The sequence below is a fragment of the Manis pentadactyla genome, chromosome 11, assembly GCF_030020395.1.
Source record: "Manis pentadactyla isolate mManPen7 chromosome 11, mManPen7.hap1, whole genome shotgun sequence".
Classification (NCBI taxonomy): domain Eukaryota; kingdom Metazoa; phylum Chordata; class Mammalia; order Pholidota; family Manidae; genus Manis; species Manis pentadactyla.
The window spans coordinates 93,130,868-93,151,655 of NC_080029.1; the positions used below are offsets into that span (position 1 = coordinate 93,130,868).

The following is a 20,788-nucleotide window of genomic DNA, read 5'->3' on the forward strand; positions in this document are numbered from 1 at the left end:
ACTTAATTTTCTCATTTTTCCAGGTTATGTGGTATTTAGCCTTCCTGTAGTCTCTTTGCCTGGAGAAAGGGTCAGATAAGAGCAAGAGTACCATGTACAATTCTACATGTATGTCTAGGAAGAATGTCTTGGAATTTTCTAGATTTTACACAGAAGAGACAATGCTCTATGTTATGTGTTTATAATTTTAATACAGAAATAAATGAATGATCAACACTGTTCAAAATATTTTTGAATACACCCTCATGGATTGATATTTATGCCTCAACCACTATGAAACTCAGACTATTATTAAAAAGAACTTTTCCCTCTTTCTTTACACTGAATTCAGGTTCTTGTAGATCTTTCATAATTTCTGCTTTGAGTTCAGGTGGTGCTGTTTTACTAAAGTTGCAGGTTTCGGTCAAAAAATCCCATAGCAGGTCTCCATTTTCATTGCCATCAATAAAACAGTCAGATATGTCCATGGTGGATAGAAGGTTGTAACATTCATACTTAATTCCTGACTTCTCCAGCATCTGAGTGAGGTCAGAGGATGTTACATACTGGCAGAGGTCATCCCGTGGCAAGCGGGATCCGTACTTTCTCCATAGCTTGTCCCATCCACTGGTTCCTGATACGAGAATAATGAGAATCTTAGCATTAGTAGCTAAGAGACTATGGAAGAATTTCAGGGTAGCTGAGATATCTTTTACATAATACAGCATTTGAATCATATGAATAAAGTCCCATTTCTGAACTTCTTTTTTCTCCATCATTCTATTTTGATATTCAGATGATGTCTCCTTATGCCAAGCAAACTTTATGTTCTCGAGGTTTGATGTCTTGGCTACAAGCTCTTTGTACTTGGTGATTTGTTCAGCACTTGGTTCGATGACTTCATTGTTGATATGAGCTCCTGGGTATTGAGCTTGCACTTTAGAGAGAATTTGAAGATCAATTTCACCTGCACCTCCACCAACACTTAGAATCTTAATTTCTGATTTTGTATTTCCAATCCTTGCTATTACGTCTGGCAGCTTGTTGTCCATGAATTCCTGCATGCACTGGTGCTCCGTGAAATTGTCGAGAAACCTCCGAAAAGATTCAATATATCTGCTGTGGTCAGAAAACAAGCTCCTCATGGAAGATGCCATATTTGGTTTTCTGGGTGTTGTTTTTTTGATCCACTCTGACAATCTCTTTGAATTGGTGCATCGATATATTTGGGTGTTGTTTTTTTGATCCACTCTGACAATCTCTTTGAATTGGTGCATTAGACTATTGACGTTCAAAGTAACTGTTGATATAGTTGGATTAATGTCTCCCATATTTATTACTGTCTGCTTCTTCTTGTCCATGTTCTTTGTCCCTATTTCTGCTCCACTCCTTTTCTGCCTTTCTGGTTTTAAAGAGTCTTTTTATATGATTTCATTTTCTCTCCTTTCTTAGGATATTTGTTGTACTTCTTCTTTTACTATTTTTAGTGGTCGCCTTAGAGTGTACAGTTAAATATTTTCAGCTAATCCAAGCCCACTTTCAAATAACATTTTATCACTTCAAGGGTAGTGTGAGGATCTTAATATAACAAAATAATCCTAATTCCTCTCTCTTGTCCCTTGTATCATCGTTGTAATTCATTTCACTTATATATAAGCATACATAAGCTTATGTATATGTGTGATTTGATTACATTTCTTTCAACACAGGTCTACTGACAACAAATCCTTAATTTTTATTTGTCTGAGAAAGTCTATTTTCTTCACTTTTGATGGATAATTTCCCAGAATTCAGAATCTAGGTTGGCTTTTTTCTCAATGCTATGACTATTTAACTCCACTCTTCTTGCTTGCATGGTTTCTGAGAAGGTAGGTGTAATTCTTTGCTCCTCTATAGGTGAGATGCTTTTTTTCCTCCTGGCTACTTTTAGGATTTTTTATTTTTAATCTTCGATTTTCTTTAGTTTGGAAATGAATTGCCTAGGTGTAGGTTTTTTAAAATCTTGTTTTATGCTCTTTTAGCTTCTTGGACCTGTGGCTTGGTGTCTGACATTAATTTGGGGAAATTCTCAGTTATTGTTTCAAATATTTGTTCTGTTTTTTTTTTTTCTTCTGGTATTCCCAGTATTCCCATTTATGGGTATGTTATACTTTTTGTAGTTACCCCCACAGTCCTTGGATAGTCTGTTCTATTTTTTTTTCAGTTTTTTTTCCTCCTTATATTTTCAGTTTTCAAGGTTCCTATTGATATATCCTCAAGCTCAGAGATTCTTTCCTTAGCCATGTCTAGTCTGCTGATAAGCTCATCAAAGGCATTCTTCATTTCTCTTAGTGTTTTTGATCTCTAGCTTTTCTTTTAGGTACTTTCTTAGATTTCTATCTCTCTGCTTACATGGTCTATCTCTTACATGCATGGGTCTGTTTTGTCCATTAGAGCCTTTTGCATATTAATCATAGTTGTTGTAAATTCCTAGTCTGGTAATTCCAACATCCCTGTCATGTCTGATTCTAAGGCTTGCTCTGTCTCTTCAAACTGTGTTTTTTGCCTTTCAGTATGCCTTTTAATTTTTTCCTGATAGCCAGATGTGATATACTTGGAAAAAGAAACTATTGTAAATAGGCCTTTTGTAATGTTTGTTGGGGGAGGGGAAGCCTTCTATAGTCTTGTGATCAGGTCTCAGTCAAATTTTAGTTAGCCTGTGCCTCTGGACTTTACAAATGTTTTAGTGCCCCCACCCTATCCACCCTCTCACCTCAGGTGGGAGAGGACAGTAAGAGTGGGCTTGAGTTGGATTTTTCTCTTCTCCCAGGTTAGTTAGGCTCTGATAAAACCTTAACAGGTTAGGCTCTGGGTAAGTAGTTTCTCCTGAAGGTAGACCTTGTTAAGAAGAATGAAATGCCCCATTTTAAAGTGCTGCACCTCCTCCTATGTGGGAAGCATGAGATAATTCTTCTCTGATATAACTGTGAGGAACTGGTTGAGTTTCTGGATGTAAATCTCAGAAAATTGAGGGGTGAGTCCTCCTTGAGTTTTTTTTTAAAGACTTTTTTAGAGTACTTTCAGTTTCACAACAAAATTGCAAGGAAGGTACACGGATTTACCAGATATCTTCATCCCCACATGTGTATAGCCTCTCCCATTGTTAGCATCATTCCCCAGAGTAGTACATTTGTTATCAAGGATGAACTTACACTGATGCGTCATAATCATCGTTTACCTTACAGTTCACTCTTGGTAGTGTTTGTTCTATGGGTTTGTGCCAATGAATAAATACTTATGTCCACCATTGTGATGTAAAGAGTACTTCTACTGCCCCTAGAGTCCTCTGTGCTCTGCCTATTCATCCCCTTACGATCCTCATCTCTGGCAACCATGGGTCTTTTTATTGTTTGCGTAGTTTTGGCTTTTTCAGAATGTCATGTATTTGGGATCATAGAGTATGTAACCTTTTCAGATTGGTCTCTTTCTCTTAGTAATGTGCATTTAAGGTTCTTCCACATCTTTTCATGGTTTCATAGCTCTTTAAAAAAATTTTTTTTATTAAGATGTCACTGATATACAATCTTATAAAGGTTTCACATGAACAACATTGTGGTTATTACATTCACCCATATTAAGCATCCCCCTACACCCCATTGCAGTCACTGTCCATCAGCATACTAAGATGCTACAGAGTCACTACTTGTCTTCTCTGTCACAGCTCATTTTTTAGTGCTGAATAATATTTCATTCTCTAGACATTCCACTGTTTATTCATTCACTTAGTGAAGGTCATATTGGTTGCTTCCCAGTTTTGGCAATTATGAGCAGAGCTGCAGTAAACATCATGTGTAGGTTTTTTTGTTGAGCATCCTAGGATTTCTAATTCGCGGACTTGCCACACTGAGCCTCCAGCAATTGGTCAGTTACAGTTCAGGTTTTTCCTGTCCTGGCACTGATTCATATGGTGGTTTCTGTTTCTGAGTCTTCTCCAGTAAGCTATGACTTCTTGTATCTGCTTGTCTGTTTCCCCAATATTGGGGTCAGCTCTCTTAAGGATCTTCGCCTCTCTTAAGGATCCTAGGAGAGTTGTTGAATTTTTGGTGTGTTCAGCTTTTTACTTGGTAAGACACAGTGACCTTCAAGCTCCTTACATGTGGACTGGAAGCTGGAAATTCTGTACTTTTTTTTTAATTAAAAAATTTTTTGAAGGTATTATTTATATACACTCTTAAGAAGGTTTCACATGAAAAAACAATGTGGTTACTACATTTACCCATATTATCAAGTCCTCACCCATACCCCAATGCAGTCACTGTCCATCAGTGTAGTAAGATGCCACAGATTCACTATTTGCCTTCTCTGTGCTACACTTGAACTACTTTTTTTAAATGAAAAAATAGCACATAAAGTAGCAGGGTATGTATATGATTTAAAAAGTAAACTGTATGGAAGGGGATGCAATGAAACATTTGTCTTTTTGCCATCCTGGACTTTAGTTCTCCAGACCTTCTGCTTGGGGGAAATCACTGTTAATAGTTTCTTGTATATTCTTCTATAAGTAATCTCAGTATGTACAAATGTATGTGTATATGTAACCTTTTAGTTAAAAGAAAAACCAAACAAATGGAAGTATATTCAACAAGTATGGACCTTGTTTTGCTTCTTATATCTTACAGTTCATGTCATATTAGCACACAAAGATCTATTTAATTATTTTTATGGCTGCATATTATTCTGTTAGATATGTATGTCATAATTTACTTAACATCTCTCCCTTCCCCATGATGAACATTTATGATATTCCCAGACTTTTAGTTAAAATCAGTGTAGCCATATACACATATCTTTGCAATGTATAAATATATCTTTGAGATATATTCCTAGTATTCCTAGAAGTTATCTCCTTAATATTAGTAAATACATATAACCATTTCAATGAGTATAATCTGAGTTTTTTCCCACTCCTTTACATTCTTTAGAAAGAAGCCTAAGAAGAGAGAAAATGGGACTGGATGTAGAAGGTCAATGCGATTACTAAAAGTAGATCCTTCAGGAGTTTCATTACCAGCAAGCCCAACCCAGCCAACATTAGTAGCAGATGAAAATGTAAGAAAGAATACAAATAGAATACATTAACTCAGTAAAGTACTGAAAAATTTGAAGTGTTTGAAACAAGACTGCAAGGTCATTAAATTATGATTAATTTTTATTTTATTAATTTAATATTTGACTGTTACATGATTTAATGGATAAGATTTCAAAGTTATAAAGACTGGGTTGGATTCTGTATTACTGTAGGCTTACCTGCTGTGGATTGTGGATAGATTACTTAAGCTTTTGAGCCACAGTTTCCCCATTTTTAAAATGGCAACAATAATAAGAACCTCAAAGGGGTATTTTAAGGGCTAAATGAAATAATACCTGTAAAGTTCCTTACATTGTATTAAGGACTTAGTAATCAATAAATATTAGTTATCAATATTAGTAAATAATATGTAATAATAGTCACGGGGGATCCTTTGCTCTAGTTTAATTTTATACTATCAGTGAGTGGAGAGAGTTTTACATACCAAATTTATTGTCTAAATAAGATTATATTTTAAATTCAAGAGCACCTATTTTTAACACTTTATATCCAAGAGCTTAATTATAAATTGGAAAATAGCACTAATTAGGCTAGTGATTTGGGAGCTAATTGTAAATTAAGGTGCAGTGGGAAAAGTAGCTTTCAAATTTTTTCAAAACCTCCACCCACAATAAGAAATATATTTACATTGAACCTATTCCACACAGACAACTGAAACAATTTTTGTGAAATGATACCATTACTATATGTGATGCACTTTTGTATTTTCTATTTGTCATTCACTGAAACACATTGCTGGTTGTGACATATTAAAATGATTTCATGACCCATGGGTTCTAACTTGTGATTTAAAAAATACTGGCCTAGAATAATTTCGAGTAATGAAATTAGACTGATTTGAATCAGTTCCTGATAATTTCAGTTATTGGCAGTGTAATTTTAGACAAGTTAACTTCTCTAAGTTTCATTCCAGTGTCTTTAAAATGTGGTATCTCATTCACTGGATTATTAACAGGTTTAGATGAGATACTACATGCTATTACTTTACAGGATACCTGACATTATTCATTAAACTGTTTTTGAGTGCCAGTGATGAGTCACCCCGGTTGTTGGAATTGAAAGTAAAGTAGTTAAAAACCTCAAGCTTCAATTCTAGGGCAGGGTGACAAACAATCATCAACTTTCTTTTCTTACTTTTTCTAACAGCCTTTGTTACCTCCTGGGCCTTTAGAAATGATTCCTGAAAATCGAGATAACAGTGAACCATTTAAAGGATTTCTACAGACTTGGGCAGAAGTGAATAAGGTATCACTTGAGAGGACTTAACAGTGTTTAGAATAATCTATTAAGGAAATTTTAGTACATATTTTAATTTAGTACTTTGTGTCTGGTGGATCTGTCCTTTGGAGTGAATGGTGTGTTGAAGTCTCCTAAAATGAATGCATTGCATTCTATTTCCTCCTTTAGTTCTGTTAGTATTTGTTTCACATATGCTGGTGCTCCTGTGTTGGGTGCGTATATATTTATAATGGTTATACCCTCTTGTTGGACTGAGCCCTTTATCATTATATAATGTCCTTCTTTATCTCTTGTTACTTTCTTTGTTTTAAAGTCTATTTTGTCTGATGCTAATACTGCAACACCTGCTTTTTTCTCCCTATTGTTTGCGTGAAATATCTTTTTCCATCCCTTGACTTTTAGTCTGTGCATGTCTTTGGGTTTGAGGTGAGTCTCTTGTAAGCAGCATGTAGATGGGTCTTGTTTTTTATCCATTCAGTGGCTCTATGTCTTTTGATTATTGCATTCAGTCCATTTACATTTAGGGTGATTATCAATAGGTATGTACTTATTGCCATTGCAGGCTTTAGATTCGCAGTTACCGAAGGTTCCAGGTCACTTTCCTTACTATCTAAGAGTCTAACTTAACTCACTTAGTATGCTGTTACAAACACAATCTAAAGGTTCTTTTCTATTTCTCCTTCTTTTTCTTCCTCCTTTCTTTATATATTAGGTATCAAATTCTGTACTTTTTGTCTATCCCTTGATTGACTTTGGGGATAGTTAATTTAATTTTGCATTTGCTCAGTAATTAGCTGTTTCTACTTTCTTTACTGTGGTTGTATTACCTCTGGTGACAGCTATTCAACTTTAGGAACACTTCCATCTATAGCAGTCCCTCCAAAATACACTGTAGAGATGGTTTGTGGGAAGTAAATTCTCTCAATTTTTGTTTATCTGGAAATTGTTTAATCCCTCCTTCAAATTTAAATGATAATCTTGCCAGATAAAGTAATCTTGGTTCAAGGTCCTTCTGCTTCATTGCATTAAATATATCATGCCACTCTCTTCTGGCCTGTAAGGTTTCTGCTGAGAAGTCTGATGATAGCCTGATGGGCTTTCCTTTGTATGTGATCTTATTTCTGTCTCTGGCTGCTTTTAGCAGTCTGTCTTTATCCTTGATCTTTCCCATTTTAATTACTATGTGTCCTTGGTGTTGTCTTCCTTGGGTCCCTTGTGTTGGGAGATCTGTGGATTTCCATGGCCTGAGAGACTTTCTCCTTCCCCAGATTGGGGAAGTTTTCAGCAACCACCTCCTCAAAGACACTTTCTATCCCTTTCTCTCTCTCTTCTTCTTCTGGTATCCCTATAATGCGAATATTGTTCTGCTTGGATTGGTCACACAGTTCTCTCTATATTCTTTCATTCTTAGAGATCTTTTTTTCTCTCTGTACCTCAGCTTCTTTGTATTCCTCTTCTCTAGTTTCTATTTCATTTATTGTCTCCTCCACCGTATCCAACCTGCTTTTAATACCCTCCATCGTGCTCTTCAATGATTGGATCTCCAACTGGAATTCATTCCTGAGTTCTTGGATGTCTTTCCATTAGAATGTTGATGATTTTTATTTTGAACTCCCTTTCAGGAAGAGTCACGAGGTCCAGATATCATTTAAATCTTTCTCGGGAGTTGTATTAATAATTTTACTTTGGACAAGGTTCCTTTGGCATTTCATGTTTGTATATGGTGCCATCTAGTGTCCAGAAGCTCTATTCTGGAGCTGCTCAGCCCCTGAAGCAATGTTGGGGGTTGCAGGGGAGTGGTACTGGTGCCTGGGGGGAGGAAAGAGATGTTCCCCACCTCCCGGCTCCTGTGCCTGTCTCCACTGCCTGAGCCAGTGGGCCGGTCACACAGGTATAAGTTTTTGTCCCAGAGCAGCCGGATATGGATCCCTGCTTTCCACAGGTGGCCGGAATCCCAGTCTCCCTGGGAACTCTGCCTTTATTAACTTTCCAACCTGGTAGTTATGTGAGTCTCATGAAAGCACCATGAAATGTAGGTTTGTGTTTCCAGTGCAGATCTCCGGAGCTAGGTATTCAGCCGTCCCAAGCCTTCCACTCCCTCCCTGCTCTGTTTCTCTTCCTCCCGCTGGTGAGCTGGGGTGTGGGAAGGGCTTGGGTCCTGCGGAGCCACAGCTCTGGTAAGTTACCTCATTTGGTGAGGTCTGCTCTTTTCTCCAGGTGTATGCAGTCTGACACCATCCTCTTTCCTGTTGCTCTCTCAGGATTAGTTGCGCCAACTATGTTTTGTAATTGTATCCAGTTTTAGGAGGAAGCCTCTGTCTCTCCTCTCACGCTGCCATCTTTCTAATTTAGTACTTTGATCTCTCCCATTTCAGACAAGTAGTAAGAACACTGAAAAGGAGTTATCTAGCATTAAAAGGTGAGTTTAAATTTCTCACCTTTGTTTTTCATTTTATGAGAATTTTAAGTTTTAAAGAGTATATGACATAGGAAATTTGAAAATGTGGTGGAAAAAGATGCATACTATTTTCACCCTAACAACTGTTGTTTTTGTATATTTCCTTTCAGGTATTTCCATATGCAGTAAAACTAGGATATAACCTTCATAAATGGAGGGATTCCGTCTTAGTAACCAGACCTGTATCTGGCACATAATATATATTCATTCAATGTTTAATAAATGAATGAAATGACATACATTTTTACTTAATTATATTCTAATGTATATACAATTTTGTGTTGTGATTTTCATTAACATGGTTTCATGTTACTAGACTCTTTAAATTTATTGGAATAATTGCATAATCATTGAGCAGGTGGAATTTACTTAATTTCCTCTCACTCCCTTGGTATTTGGAATTGTTTTCTATTTAGTTTTGTGTGATTGTTTGTGTGCATGTATTTGTTGAAGTGTGTATGTGTGATAATGGATTATTTCCTTAGGATAGAGTCCAGAAGTGAAATTAGTGAGTCAAATATTATGGACATTTGTTGTGCCCAAAGTTGCGAATCCCAAGGAGACCACCAAGGAGCCAACACTGATGCAAAAGCAAAAGAGCGTTTATTCGAGCTAGTCCGAGCTCAATCTCACACCCGTGCCATCACAGTGGCCAGGTGCCAGAGAAAGAGAGTGCGTTTTCCCCAGAACAAAGGTTTTATGGGTTTCCAGGGCGGTTTGTGGGGGTGATGGCCGTGGCTCTGGCTGATTGGCTGGGCCTGGGGTTAGTTGGGGGGTGAAGAGTCGTGGCTTTGGTCATTTGGCAGGGTCTAGGGGTGGTGGGTGTACTTCTTGCTGACTGGAGGGGAGAGAGACCAAGCTCCGATTGGGTGAAATAGGATCCGGGTCCCAATTGGCTAAAATAGAATCTGGGAACTTGCCCTTTCACATTTTCATAGCTTTTAGTATACATTGCTGAATTGTTTTCCAGGATTTATTTTCTTCTGAAAACCTTATGTGAACTTCTCTGCCACTAGAAATATATACAAATGTGTATGTCTAACTGCAGCCTACCAGCTTTTATAAGTGAGAAGTAGTATCTATTGTTTAATTTGATTTCCTTAGTTGCCAAGAGGTTGAATTCATTTTCCCACATTTATTTTCTAATTGTGATTTTTCTTTTTTGAACCATGCTTTACTTATTTTGACTGTTGAGATTGGTTTTACTTCTAAAATTGAACTTTTTAATTTTCTCAGCTACAAAGCCAATTTAAGTGGCATGGTCATTAGTGAAGATACTGTTTGTAAAGTTACCAAAGGCTCAATAATCTCTATGGCTCTCCACCCATCAGAAATTAGAACTTTAGTGGCAGCTGGGGCCAAAACTGGCCAAGTTGGACTTTGGGATTTGGTAAGTTATTATTAATTTTTTGAAGATATTCATGTTTGCCTGAAGTAGTCTGCAGGAGAATAGCCTAGAGCCATGTGTTTATCAATGTTATTTGAAATTTGTAGTTTTGTGCTTTGTGATTCTAAATTTTAGAAATCTGGAGTAATTTTAATTTGCTTTATAGAACTTTCATTTTTTAGCTTGAGTATCACTGTTATCTGGGCATAAATTAACTGCCAAGAAACTTTATTACAACTGTAAATGTATATAAGGATTACACAAAGTTTTCAGCTTTCTCATTATGATTAAAATATAGTTTCCAAGCTGGATCAAAATATTTTCCCAGGTGTCTGCTTAGGATGATCCCAGTCATTTTTGATGAGTCAGAAATACAAATTGAATTCCATTCTTTGTACATATAACTCTGCATTGCTTGCTTTCAGTGGTTACAAAATTAAGAAAAGCCAAGTTAGTGTTTTCTGAATTTATTTTCTAATTGGGAAAGAAGAAAAAAGACATGAAAATGGAATAAGACAAGGATACCCACTCACCACTTTTATTCACCATAGCATTGGAAGTCCTAGACATAGCAATCATGCAAGAAAAAGAAATAAAAGGTGTCCAGATTGGTAAGAAAGAAGTAAAAGGGTCACTTTTGTGGATGACATGATACTGTATATAGAAAACCCTAAAGACTCTACCAAAGCACCAGTAGAATTAATACATGGATTCAGTAAAGTCACAGGACACAAAATCAACATATAGAAATCTCTTGCATATCTATATACAAATAATGAACTAACAGAAAGAGAAATTAAGAAGAGAGTACCATTTATAATCTTATCAAAAGGAGAAAAATACCTAGGAATCAATCTAACCAAGGAGGTGAAAGACCTGTACTCTCAACACTCTAAGACACTGATGAAAGAAACTGAAGAAGACATAATTAAATGGGAAGCTATTCCATGCTTGTGGATAGGAAGAATTAGTATTGTTAAAATGGCCATACTGCCCAAAGCAATCTACAGTTTCGGTGCAATCCGTATCAAAATACCAACAGCATTTCTCACTGAACTAGAGCAAACAATCCTAAAATCAGTATGGAACCTCAAAAAACCCAAATAGCCCAAGCATTCTAGACAGAGAAGAACAAAGCTGGGGACTTCACACTCCCCGATTTCAAGCTATCCTACAAAGCTACAATAATCAAATATATAGATCAGTGGAACAGAATAGAGCACCCAGAAATAAACCCATGCCTGTAAGGCCAATTAATACATGGGGAAAAGATAGTCTCTTCAATAAATGGTATTGGGAAAACTGGACAGCTACATGCAAGAGTGAAACTGGATCACTGTCTTACACTGTATGCAAAAATAAACTCAAAATGGATAAAGACCTAAATATAAGACCTGAAGCCAGAAAACTCCTAGAAGAAAACATAGGCAGTCAACTCTTAAACACCAGCATTAGTAACTTTTTTCTGGATGTGTCTTCACAGGCAAGGAAAACAGAAGCAAAAATAAACACGTGGGACTACAACAAACTAAAAAGCTTCTGCACAGCAAAGGAAACCATCAACAAAATGAAAAGGCCATCTACTGTATGGGAGAATATATTTGTGAATGGTACCTCCAGTAAGGGGTTAATATCCAAAATATACAAAGAACTCATACAACTCCACATCAAAAAAACCCAATGACCCAATTAAAATATGGGCAGAGGACGTGAATAGACATTTTTCCGAAGAAGACGTACTGATGTCCAACAGACACATGAAAGGATGCTCAACATCACTAATCATTGGGGAAATGCAAATCAAAACCGCACTGTGATATCACCTCACACCAGTCAGAATGGCTAATATCCACAAGACAAGACATAACAAGTGCTTGCAAGGACATGGGGAGAAGGAAATCTTTGTACACTGCTGGTGGGATTGCAAATTGGTGCAGCCACTATAGAAAGCAGTATAGAGGTTTTTCAAAAACTAAAAATAGAAATACTGAATGACCCAGCAATTCCACTTCTGGGAATTTACTCAAAGATAACAAAATCACTTATCTAAAAAGATACATACACTCCTGTGTTTATCACAGCAGTCTTTGCAATAACCAAAATATGAAAACAACCTAAATGTCCATCAACAGATGACTGGATAAAAAAGGTGTGGTACATAGAGACAGTGGAATATTACTCAGCCATAAAAAGAATGCAATCTTGTCACTTGCAGCAACATGGATGAACCCAGATGGTATTGTGCTAGGTGAAGTAAGTGAGACAGAGAAAGACAAATATTATATGATTTCATTTATATGTGGAATCTAAAAACCAAACCACCCAACCAAACAAGCAATACAAAAATAGACTCATAACATGGAGAATAGGCTTGTGGTTACCATAGAGGAGAATGTGGGGGGATGGTGAAAAAAATGTGGTAAGAGCAATTAATGGAGATGAAAAAACCATGGTAACCTCAAGCTGATTGGGGTTACTAAGTAGATTTTTTTTTTGAAGAACATTATGTTTACTAGAGTACCCCTTACCAAGTCCCCCCCAAAAACCCCATTACAGTCACTGTTCATCAGCATAGTAAGATGTTGTAGAATCATTACTTGTCTTCTCTGTGTTGCACAGCCCTCCCTATTCCTCCCCCCCATATTATACATGCTAATCGTAAGGCCCCCTTTCTTCTTCCCCGCCCTTATCCCTCCCTTCCCTTTCATTCTCCCCAGTCCCTTTCCCTTTGGTAACTGTTAGTCCATTCTTGAGTTCTGTGATTCTGCTGCTGTTTTGTTCCTTCAGTTTTTCTTTGTTCTTATACTCCACAGATGAGTGAAATCATTTGGTATTTGTCTTTCTCTGCTTGGCTTATTTCACTGAGTATAATCCCCTCTATCTCCATGCATGTTGTTGCAAATGGTAGGATTTGTTTTCTTCTTACGGCTGAATAATATTCCATTGTGTATATGTACCACCTCTTCTTTATCCATTCATCTACTGATGGACACTTAGGTTGCTTCCATTTCTTGGCTATTGTAAATAGTGCTGCGATAAACATAGGGGTGCATCTGTCTTTTTCAAACTGGGATGCTGGGCTTAGGGTAAATTCCTAGAAGTGGAATTCCTGGGTCAAATGGTATGTTTATTTTGAGCATTTTGAGGAACCTCCATACTGCTTTCCACAATGGTTGAACTAATTTACATTCCCACCAGCAGTGTAGGATGGTTCCCCTTTCTCCACAACCTCGCCAACATTTGTTGTTGTTTGTCTTTTGGATGGTAGCCATCCTCACTGGTGTGAGGTGATATCTCATTGTGGTTTTAATTTGCATTTGTCTGATAACTAGCGATGTGGAGCATCTTTTCATGTGTCTGTTGGCCATCTGAATTTCTTCAATAAGTAGATTTTGTAAGTGAGGAAAGAAAGAAAACAAAATTGTTATTTTGAGAGCATAGGTTCTTCCTTGTTTTGGTAAGTTACAGGGGGTAGGTGGTGAAAGTGTTTGGTAAATAAAACAGAAGGAGAAAAGTGGAAGAGGACCAGAAACAGTATAAGGTTTTAGAAGCTAAGAGATTAGTTTCAAGGATGGGAGTTTGATAGGGCTTCTTATTTATTTATTATTTTTTAAAATTTGGTATCATTAATGTACAATTACATGAGCAACATTATGGTTACTGGACTCCCTCCATTACCAAGTCCCCACCACCTACCCCATTACAGTCACTGTCCATCAGCGTAGTAAGATGCTATAGAATCACTACTTGTCTTCTGTGTATTGTACTGACTCCTCCCTACCCCCACACTTTACATTATGTGCGCTAATCGTAATTCCCCTTTTTACCCCTTTTCCCTCCCCACCTCCCCAGTCCCTTTCCCTTTGGTAACTTAGTCCATTCTTGGGTTCTGTGAGTTTGCTGCTGTTTTGTTCCTTCAGTTTTTGCTTTGTTCTTATACTCCACAGATGAGTGAAATCATTTGATACTTGTCTTTCTCTGCCTGGCTTATTTCACTGAGCACAATACCCTCTAGCTCCATCTATGTTGTTGCAAACTGTAGGATTTGTCTTCTTCTTATGGCTGAATAATATTCCATTGTGTATATGTACCACATTTTCTTTATCCATTCATCTACTGATGGACACTTAGGTTGCTTCCATTTCTTGGCTATTGTAAATAGTACTGTGATAAACATAGGGCTGCATATGTCTTTTTGAAACTGGGCTCCTGCGTTCTTAGGGTAAATTCCTAGGAGTGGAATTCCTGGGTCAAATGGAATTTCTATTTTGAGGTTTTTGTTATTTATTTATTTATTTTGGTATCACTAATCTATAATTACATGAGCAATGTTATGTTTGCTAGACTCCCCCCCTCATCAAGTCCCCCCCACAACCCCATTACAGTCACTGTCCATCAGCATAGTAAGATGCTATAGAATCCCTACTTGTCTTCTCTGTGTTATACAGCCCTCCCTGTTCCCCACCCTACATTATGTCTGCTCATAGTAATGCCCCTTTTTTCCCCCTTATCCCTCCCTTCCCACCCATCCTCCCCATTCCCTTTCACTTTGGCAACTGTTAGTCCATTCTTGGGTTCTGTGAGTCTGCTGCTGTTTTGTTCCTTCAGTTTTGCCTGGTTGTTATACTCCACAAATGAAGGAAATCATTTGGTACTTGGCTTTCTTTGCCTGGCTTATTTCACTGAGCATAATACCCTCTAGCTCCATGCATGTTGTTGCAAATGGTAGGATTTGTTTTCTTCTTATGGCTGAATAATGTTCCATTGTGTATATGTACCACATCTTCTTTATCCATTAATCTACTGATGGACACTTAGGTTGCTTCCATTTCTTGGCTGTAGTAAATAGTGCTGCAATAAACATAGGGGTGCATATGTGTTTTTGAAATTGGGTTCCTGTGTTCTTAGGATAAATTCCTAGGAGTGGGATTCCTGGGTCAAATGGTATTTCTATTTTTAGTTTTTTGAGGAACCTCCATACTGCTTTCCACAATGGTTGAACTAGTTAACATTCCCACCAGTAGTGTAGCAGGGTTCCCCTTTCTACACATCCTTGCCAGCATTTGTTCATAGTCTTTTCAATGCTGGCCATTGTTACTGGTGTGAGGTGATATCTCATTGTGGTTTTAATTCGCATTTCTCTGATGATTAGCAATGTGCAGCAACTTTTCATGTGCCTGTTGGCCATGTGAATTTCTTCTTTGGGGAAGTATGTGTTCAGGTCCTCTGCCCATTTTTTAATTGGATTATTTGATTTTTGTTTGTTGAGGTGCATGAGCTCTTTATATATTTTGGATGTCAACCCTTTATTGGATATGTCATTTATGAATATATTCTCCCATACCGTAGGATGTCTTTTTTTTTCTACTGAAGGTGTCCTTTGCTGTACAGAAGCTTTTCAGCTTGATACTGTCCCACTTGTTCATTTTTACTTTTGTTTCCCTTGCCCCAGGAGATATGTTCATGAAGAAGTCGCTCATGTTTATGTTCAAGAGACTTTTGCCTATGTTTTTTTCTAAGAGTTTTACGGTTTCATAACTTACATTCAGGTCTTTGATCCATTTCGAATTTACTTTTGTATACGGGGTTAGGCAATGATCCAGTTTCATTCTATTATATGTAGCTGTCCAGTTTTGCCAACATCAGCTGTTGAAGAGGCTGTCATTTCCCCATTGTATATCCATGGCTCCTTTATCGTATATTAATTGACCGTATGTGTTTGGGTTAATATCTGGACTCTCTGTTGTGTTCTGCTGGTCTATGGGTCTGTTCTTGTGCCAGTACCAAATTGTCTTGATTACTGTGGCTTTGTAGTAGAGCTTAACGTTGGGAAGCGTGCTCACCCCTGCTTTGTTCTTCCTTCTCAGGATTGCTTTGGTTATTTGGGGTCTTTTGTGATTCCATATGAATTTTATAACTATTTGTTCCAGTTCTGATAGGGCTTCTTATCAGTGAAGTTAAAAAGAATGGGAACATAGAAACGACCATTGGTTTTGAAAATTGGGTACTATGAGCAGTTTGACAGAATAGCTTCAACAATGGGTAAAGAAGAAACACAGACTTTATGAGATTAAAAAGGTATGGGCCAACATCCAATAGAGAAGAAACAACAAATGCTAGTCAGGATGCGGAGAAAGAGGAACCCTCATACACTGTTGGGAATGTAAATTAGTTCAACCATTGTGGAAAGCAATATGGAGGTTCCTGAGAAAACTACAAATTGAAATACCATTTGACCCAGGAATTTCATTCCAGGAACTTACCTAAAGAAAACAAGATCCGTAATTCAAAAAGAGACATGCACCCGTATGTTTATCGCAACACTGTTTACGATAGCCAAGATACAGAAGTAACCTAAGTGTCCATCAGTAGATGAATGGATAAAGAAGGTGTGGTACATACACACAATGGAATATCATCTAGCCATAAAAATATAACAAATTCTACCATTTGCAACAACGTGGTTGGAGCTAGATGGTATTATGCTCAGTGAAATAAGCCAGGTGGAGAAAGACAAGTACCAAATAATTTCACTCATATGTGGAGTATAAGAACAAAGACAAAACTGAAGGAACATAACAGCATCAGACTCACAGAACCCAAGAATGGACTAGAGGATACCAGAAGGGGGAGGTTGGGGAGGATGGATGGGGAGGGAGGGAGAAGGGGATTAAGGGGCACTGTAATTAACACTCACAATATAGGTAGGTCATGGGGAAGGCGGTACAGCCCATAGAAGACAAGTAATGACTCTATAGCATCTTACTATGCTGGCAGACAGTGACTGCAGTTGTGGAGGGGCACTTGATAATATGGGTGAATGTTGGAGCTACGATGTTAATGTGAAACCTTCATAAGATTGTGTATCAATGATGTCTTAATTTTAAAGAAAGGTGTGGGATTGTTGGAGAAACGGAAGCAATTGATAAAGACTCTGTTGAAGAAGTTTGGAAAGGACAAACAGTGTAGTCTAGTGAAGGTCTTTTCAGGGTGTGTTGGTCTGTACAGAGTAGAAGACATATAGAAAAATCTCTTTGTCATGTCTTTCCTGGGGACTCCAAAAATCTGTATTACTAGGTCTTCTCTATAGTCCAACATCTCTGTCAGCCTTATAATCTTCCAGGACACATGGCTATCTTATTAACAGATAGAGCAAGTCTAAAACTATTATTTTGGCTGTCCTGTGTTCACCCCCCAATTTTGCTAGTTTTCAAAAAATTGACTTGAAGTATAATTTACATATTACAAAGTCCACACATTTTAAATGTACTATTCAGTGATTGTTTAACTATCACCATAATCCAGTTTTAGAACATTTCATCATCACTATAGGATTCCTCTTGGCTACTTACTTTCAATTTCCATTTCTGTCTTCATCCCTGGGCAAAGTTCTACAAATTTTCCCTTTTTGGATTCATACAAATAAAATGCAATATGTTGTCTTTTATATTGGCTTCTTTCTCTTAGCATAATGTTTTCAAGGTTCATCTACATTGTAGTGTGTACCAGTATGTCATTCTTGGTTTTCTAAATTGCTGAGTAGTATTCCATTATTTGACTATACCACATTTTGTTTATCCCTTCATCAGTTGATAGACAGTTGGGTTGTTTCCATTTTTGACTATTTTGAATAATGCTAGTATGAATGATTGTGTACATATTTTTGTGTAGATACATATTTTCATTTCTCTTGAGTAAATACCTGGGGATAGAATTGCTGAGTTTATGGTAATTGGTTAACATTTTGAGAAACTGCCAAATTGCTTTCCAAAGTAGTTCCATCATTTTATATTCCCACCAGCAATATATGAGGGTTCCAGTTTCTTCACATGCTCACCAACATTTATTATTGTCTGTCTTTTTGGTTATAACATTTCTAGTGAGTGTGAAGTAGTATCTTTCTGTGTTTTTTTATTCAAGTATCATTGATATACAAATATATTATTGATTTCAGGTGTATAAGTGATTTGATGATTACATACATTATGAGATGTGAGCACAATATATAAGTGTACTTACCAACAACTATCACCATGCAAATATATTATAATATTATTGAAAATATTCCACAAGTTGTACTTTTTGTCACTCTAATTCATCATGGTTTCGATTTGTATTTCCCTAATAACTAAATGATTTTGAGCATCTTTTCATACCATTTGTGTATTTTTGGTCAAATGGCTATTCAAGTCTTTTGTCAATTTTTTGTTGGGTTGTTTTTCTTATTTAGTTTTAAGAGGTCTTTTTTTTTTTTTTGTAGGTAATTCTTTTTTATTGAAGGGTAGTTGATACACAGTATTACATTACATTAGTTTCAGGTGTACAACACAGTGATTCAACATTTATATACATGATAATTCTAGGTACCAGCTATCACCATACCAAGTTGTTACAATATTTTGACTATATTCCTTATGCTATACATTACATCCCGGTTATTTATTTATTTTTGGTTACAATTGGAAGTGTATACTTTTTTTTTTTTGGTGAGGGCATCTCTCATATTTATTGATCAAATGGTTGTTAACAACAATAAAATTCTGTATAGGGGAGTCAATGCTCAATGCACAAGCATTAATCCACCCCAAGCCTAATTTTCGTCAGTCTCCAATCTTCTGAAGCATAACAAACAAGTTCTTACATGGAGAACAAATTCTTACATAGTGAATAAGTTACATGGTGAACAGTACAAGGGCAGTCATCACAGAAACTTTCAGTTTTGTTCGTGCATTATGAACTATAAACAGTTCAAATATGAATACTCATTTGATTTTTATACTTGATTTATATGTGGATACCACATTTCTCCCTTTATTATTATTATTTTTAATAAAATGCTGAAGTGGTAGGTAGATACAAGATAAAGGTAGAAAATGTAGTTTAGTGTTGTAAGAGAGCAAATGTAGATGATCAGGTGTGTGCCTGTAGACTATGTGTTAATCCAAGCTAGACAAGGGCAATAAAACATCCACATATGCAGAAGATTTCTCTCAGAACAGGGGAGGTGAGGTTCTAAGCCTCACCTCTGTTGATCCCCAATTTCTCACCTGATGACCCCCCTGCGACTTTACCTGTCTTAGGTTGTTCCTCCCTTGAGGAATCTTACCCGTCTCTGGCTAACCAGTCATCTTCCGGGGCCATACAGGGAAATGTAAAGTTGGTAAGTGAGAGAGAAGTCTTATTGTTTGAAATGGTTAGCTTTTTACTTCTTTGCATATTTATGCCCTGTAGCTTCTATGCCGAGCATTTGTCTTGAGGTATCTTTACCACTTGGAACAATTATGATACTCGGTAAATTTGATATGAGGCACGAATTCTATTTAAGGGTTGTAATTAGAAAGGAAGAAGAAAAGCTATAGAAGTAGCAGGCGGAAGAAAACATGGGAAGATTGATTATTTCTTTGACATATCTTCTTGTAGAGTAACTTCAGCATGTATAGGTTTTAAACTACTAATTAAATTGAGCACACACATTAACATAATAGGAGTATAGTTACATAACCAAAGCATACCTGTAATTACCAGCCATCTCCAGTGAAACCAAGAAAACCAGTTAGGCACCTTAGGCATTTGTGAAAACTTATCTATGATATGGTGGATATTGTCCAACTGAACTTGAACAGTCTGAGAGAAATCAGACAAATTAAAACAACCCATTCCTGGGGAATGTTCATATCCCATATGTTCTTTTAACAGTGAATAGTCTGTAGTTGTAAGATTTTGGAGCGCTACAATTTGCACTTCTCCTAATTCTTGGTTGAGTTCCAACAGTATAGATCCAGTCAAATTTGTTGTTTTACTGTATGAACAGGCCAGCTTAGATATCTCCTTCATTCCCATGGCAAGTCCAGGTACTGGTGGGATGAGTGCATCTACAGCTGTAGCAGTGCGTGGATCTTTGTTGGGGATTTTTGATGATCATCTTCTGGCATGAGTCTTCCAGAGAGTGCTGATGTTGGAAGTTCTTTTTCATATCGTATCTTAGTTCATTTTCAGGGTAGCCAAATTAGGCTTTGATCCTCTGTATAAACACAAACAGACCCTTTGCCTACACTTTTATATGCCCTTTATACCCTTGTGTAGAACTCATTGGAGGTTACCACACAGGAACTGCCCTTTTTTTTTTTTTTTTTTGGTATCACTAATCTACACTTACATGACGAATATTATGTTTACTAGGCTCTCCCCTATACCAGGTCCCCCCTATAAACCTCTTTACAGTCACTGTCCATCAGCATAGCAAAATGTTGTAGAATCACTACTTGCCTTCTCTGTGTTGTACAGCCCTCCCTTTTCTCCTACCCCCCCATGCATGCTAATCTTAATATCCCCCTACTTCTCCCCTACCTTATCCCTCCCTGCCCACCCATCCTCCCCAGTCCCTTTCCCTTTGGTACCTGTTAGTCCATTCTTGAGTTCTGTGATTCTGCTGCTGTTTTGTTCCTTCAGTTTTTCCTTTGTTCTTATATTCCACAGATAAGTGAAATCATTTGGTATTTCTCTTTCTCCGCTTGGCTTGTTTCACTGAGCATAATACCCTCCAGCTCCATCCATGTTGCTGCAAATGGTTGGATTTGCCCTTTTCTTATGGCTGAGT

At 37.2% G+C, this 20,788-nt stretch overlaps 2 protein-coding genes across 3 annotated transcripts in view; one reads left to right on the forward strand and one right to left on the reverse strand.

Annotated features, from left to right (window-relative positions):
* The window catches only part of WDR76 (WD repeat domain 76), a 103,722-nt gene that overhangs the window by 52,845 nt on the left and 30,089 nt on the right, over positions 1–20,788 (forward strand). The window contains exons 5-8 of one of the 2 annotated variants that reach the window (XM_057488767.1): positions 4,941–5,067; positions 6,254–6,352; positions 8,722–8,765; positions 10,041–10,194. In XM_057488767.1, coding sequence (XP_057344750.1) covers positions 4,941–5,067; positions 6,254–6,352; positions 8,722–8,765; positions 10,041–10,194 — 424 coding nt within the window. The remainder of the gene's footprint in view (positions 1–4,940; positions 5,068–6,253; positions 6,353–8,721; positions 8,766–10,040; positions 10,195–20,788) is intronic. The other variant, XM_057488768.1, reaches the window with a different exon arrangement.
* LOC130679579 (histamine N-methyltransferase-like) lies at positions 172–1,136 on the reverse strand. The gene has a single exon (XM_057488769.1). It carries the CDS (start codon positions 1,134–1,136, stop codon positions 258–260), a length of 879 nt encoding a protein of 292 aa, XP_057344752.1. The 3' UTR covers positions 172–257.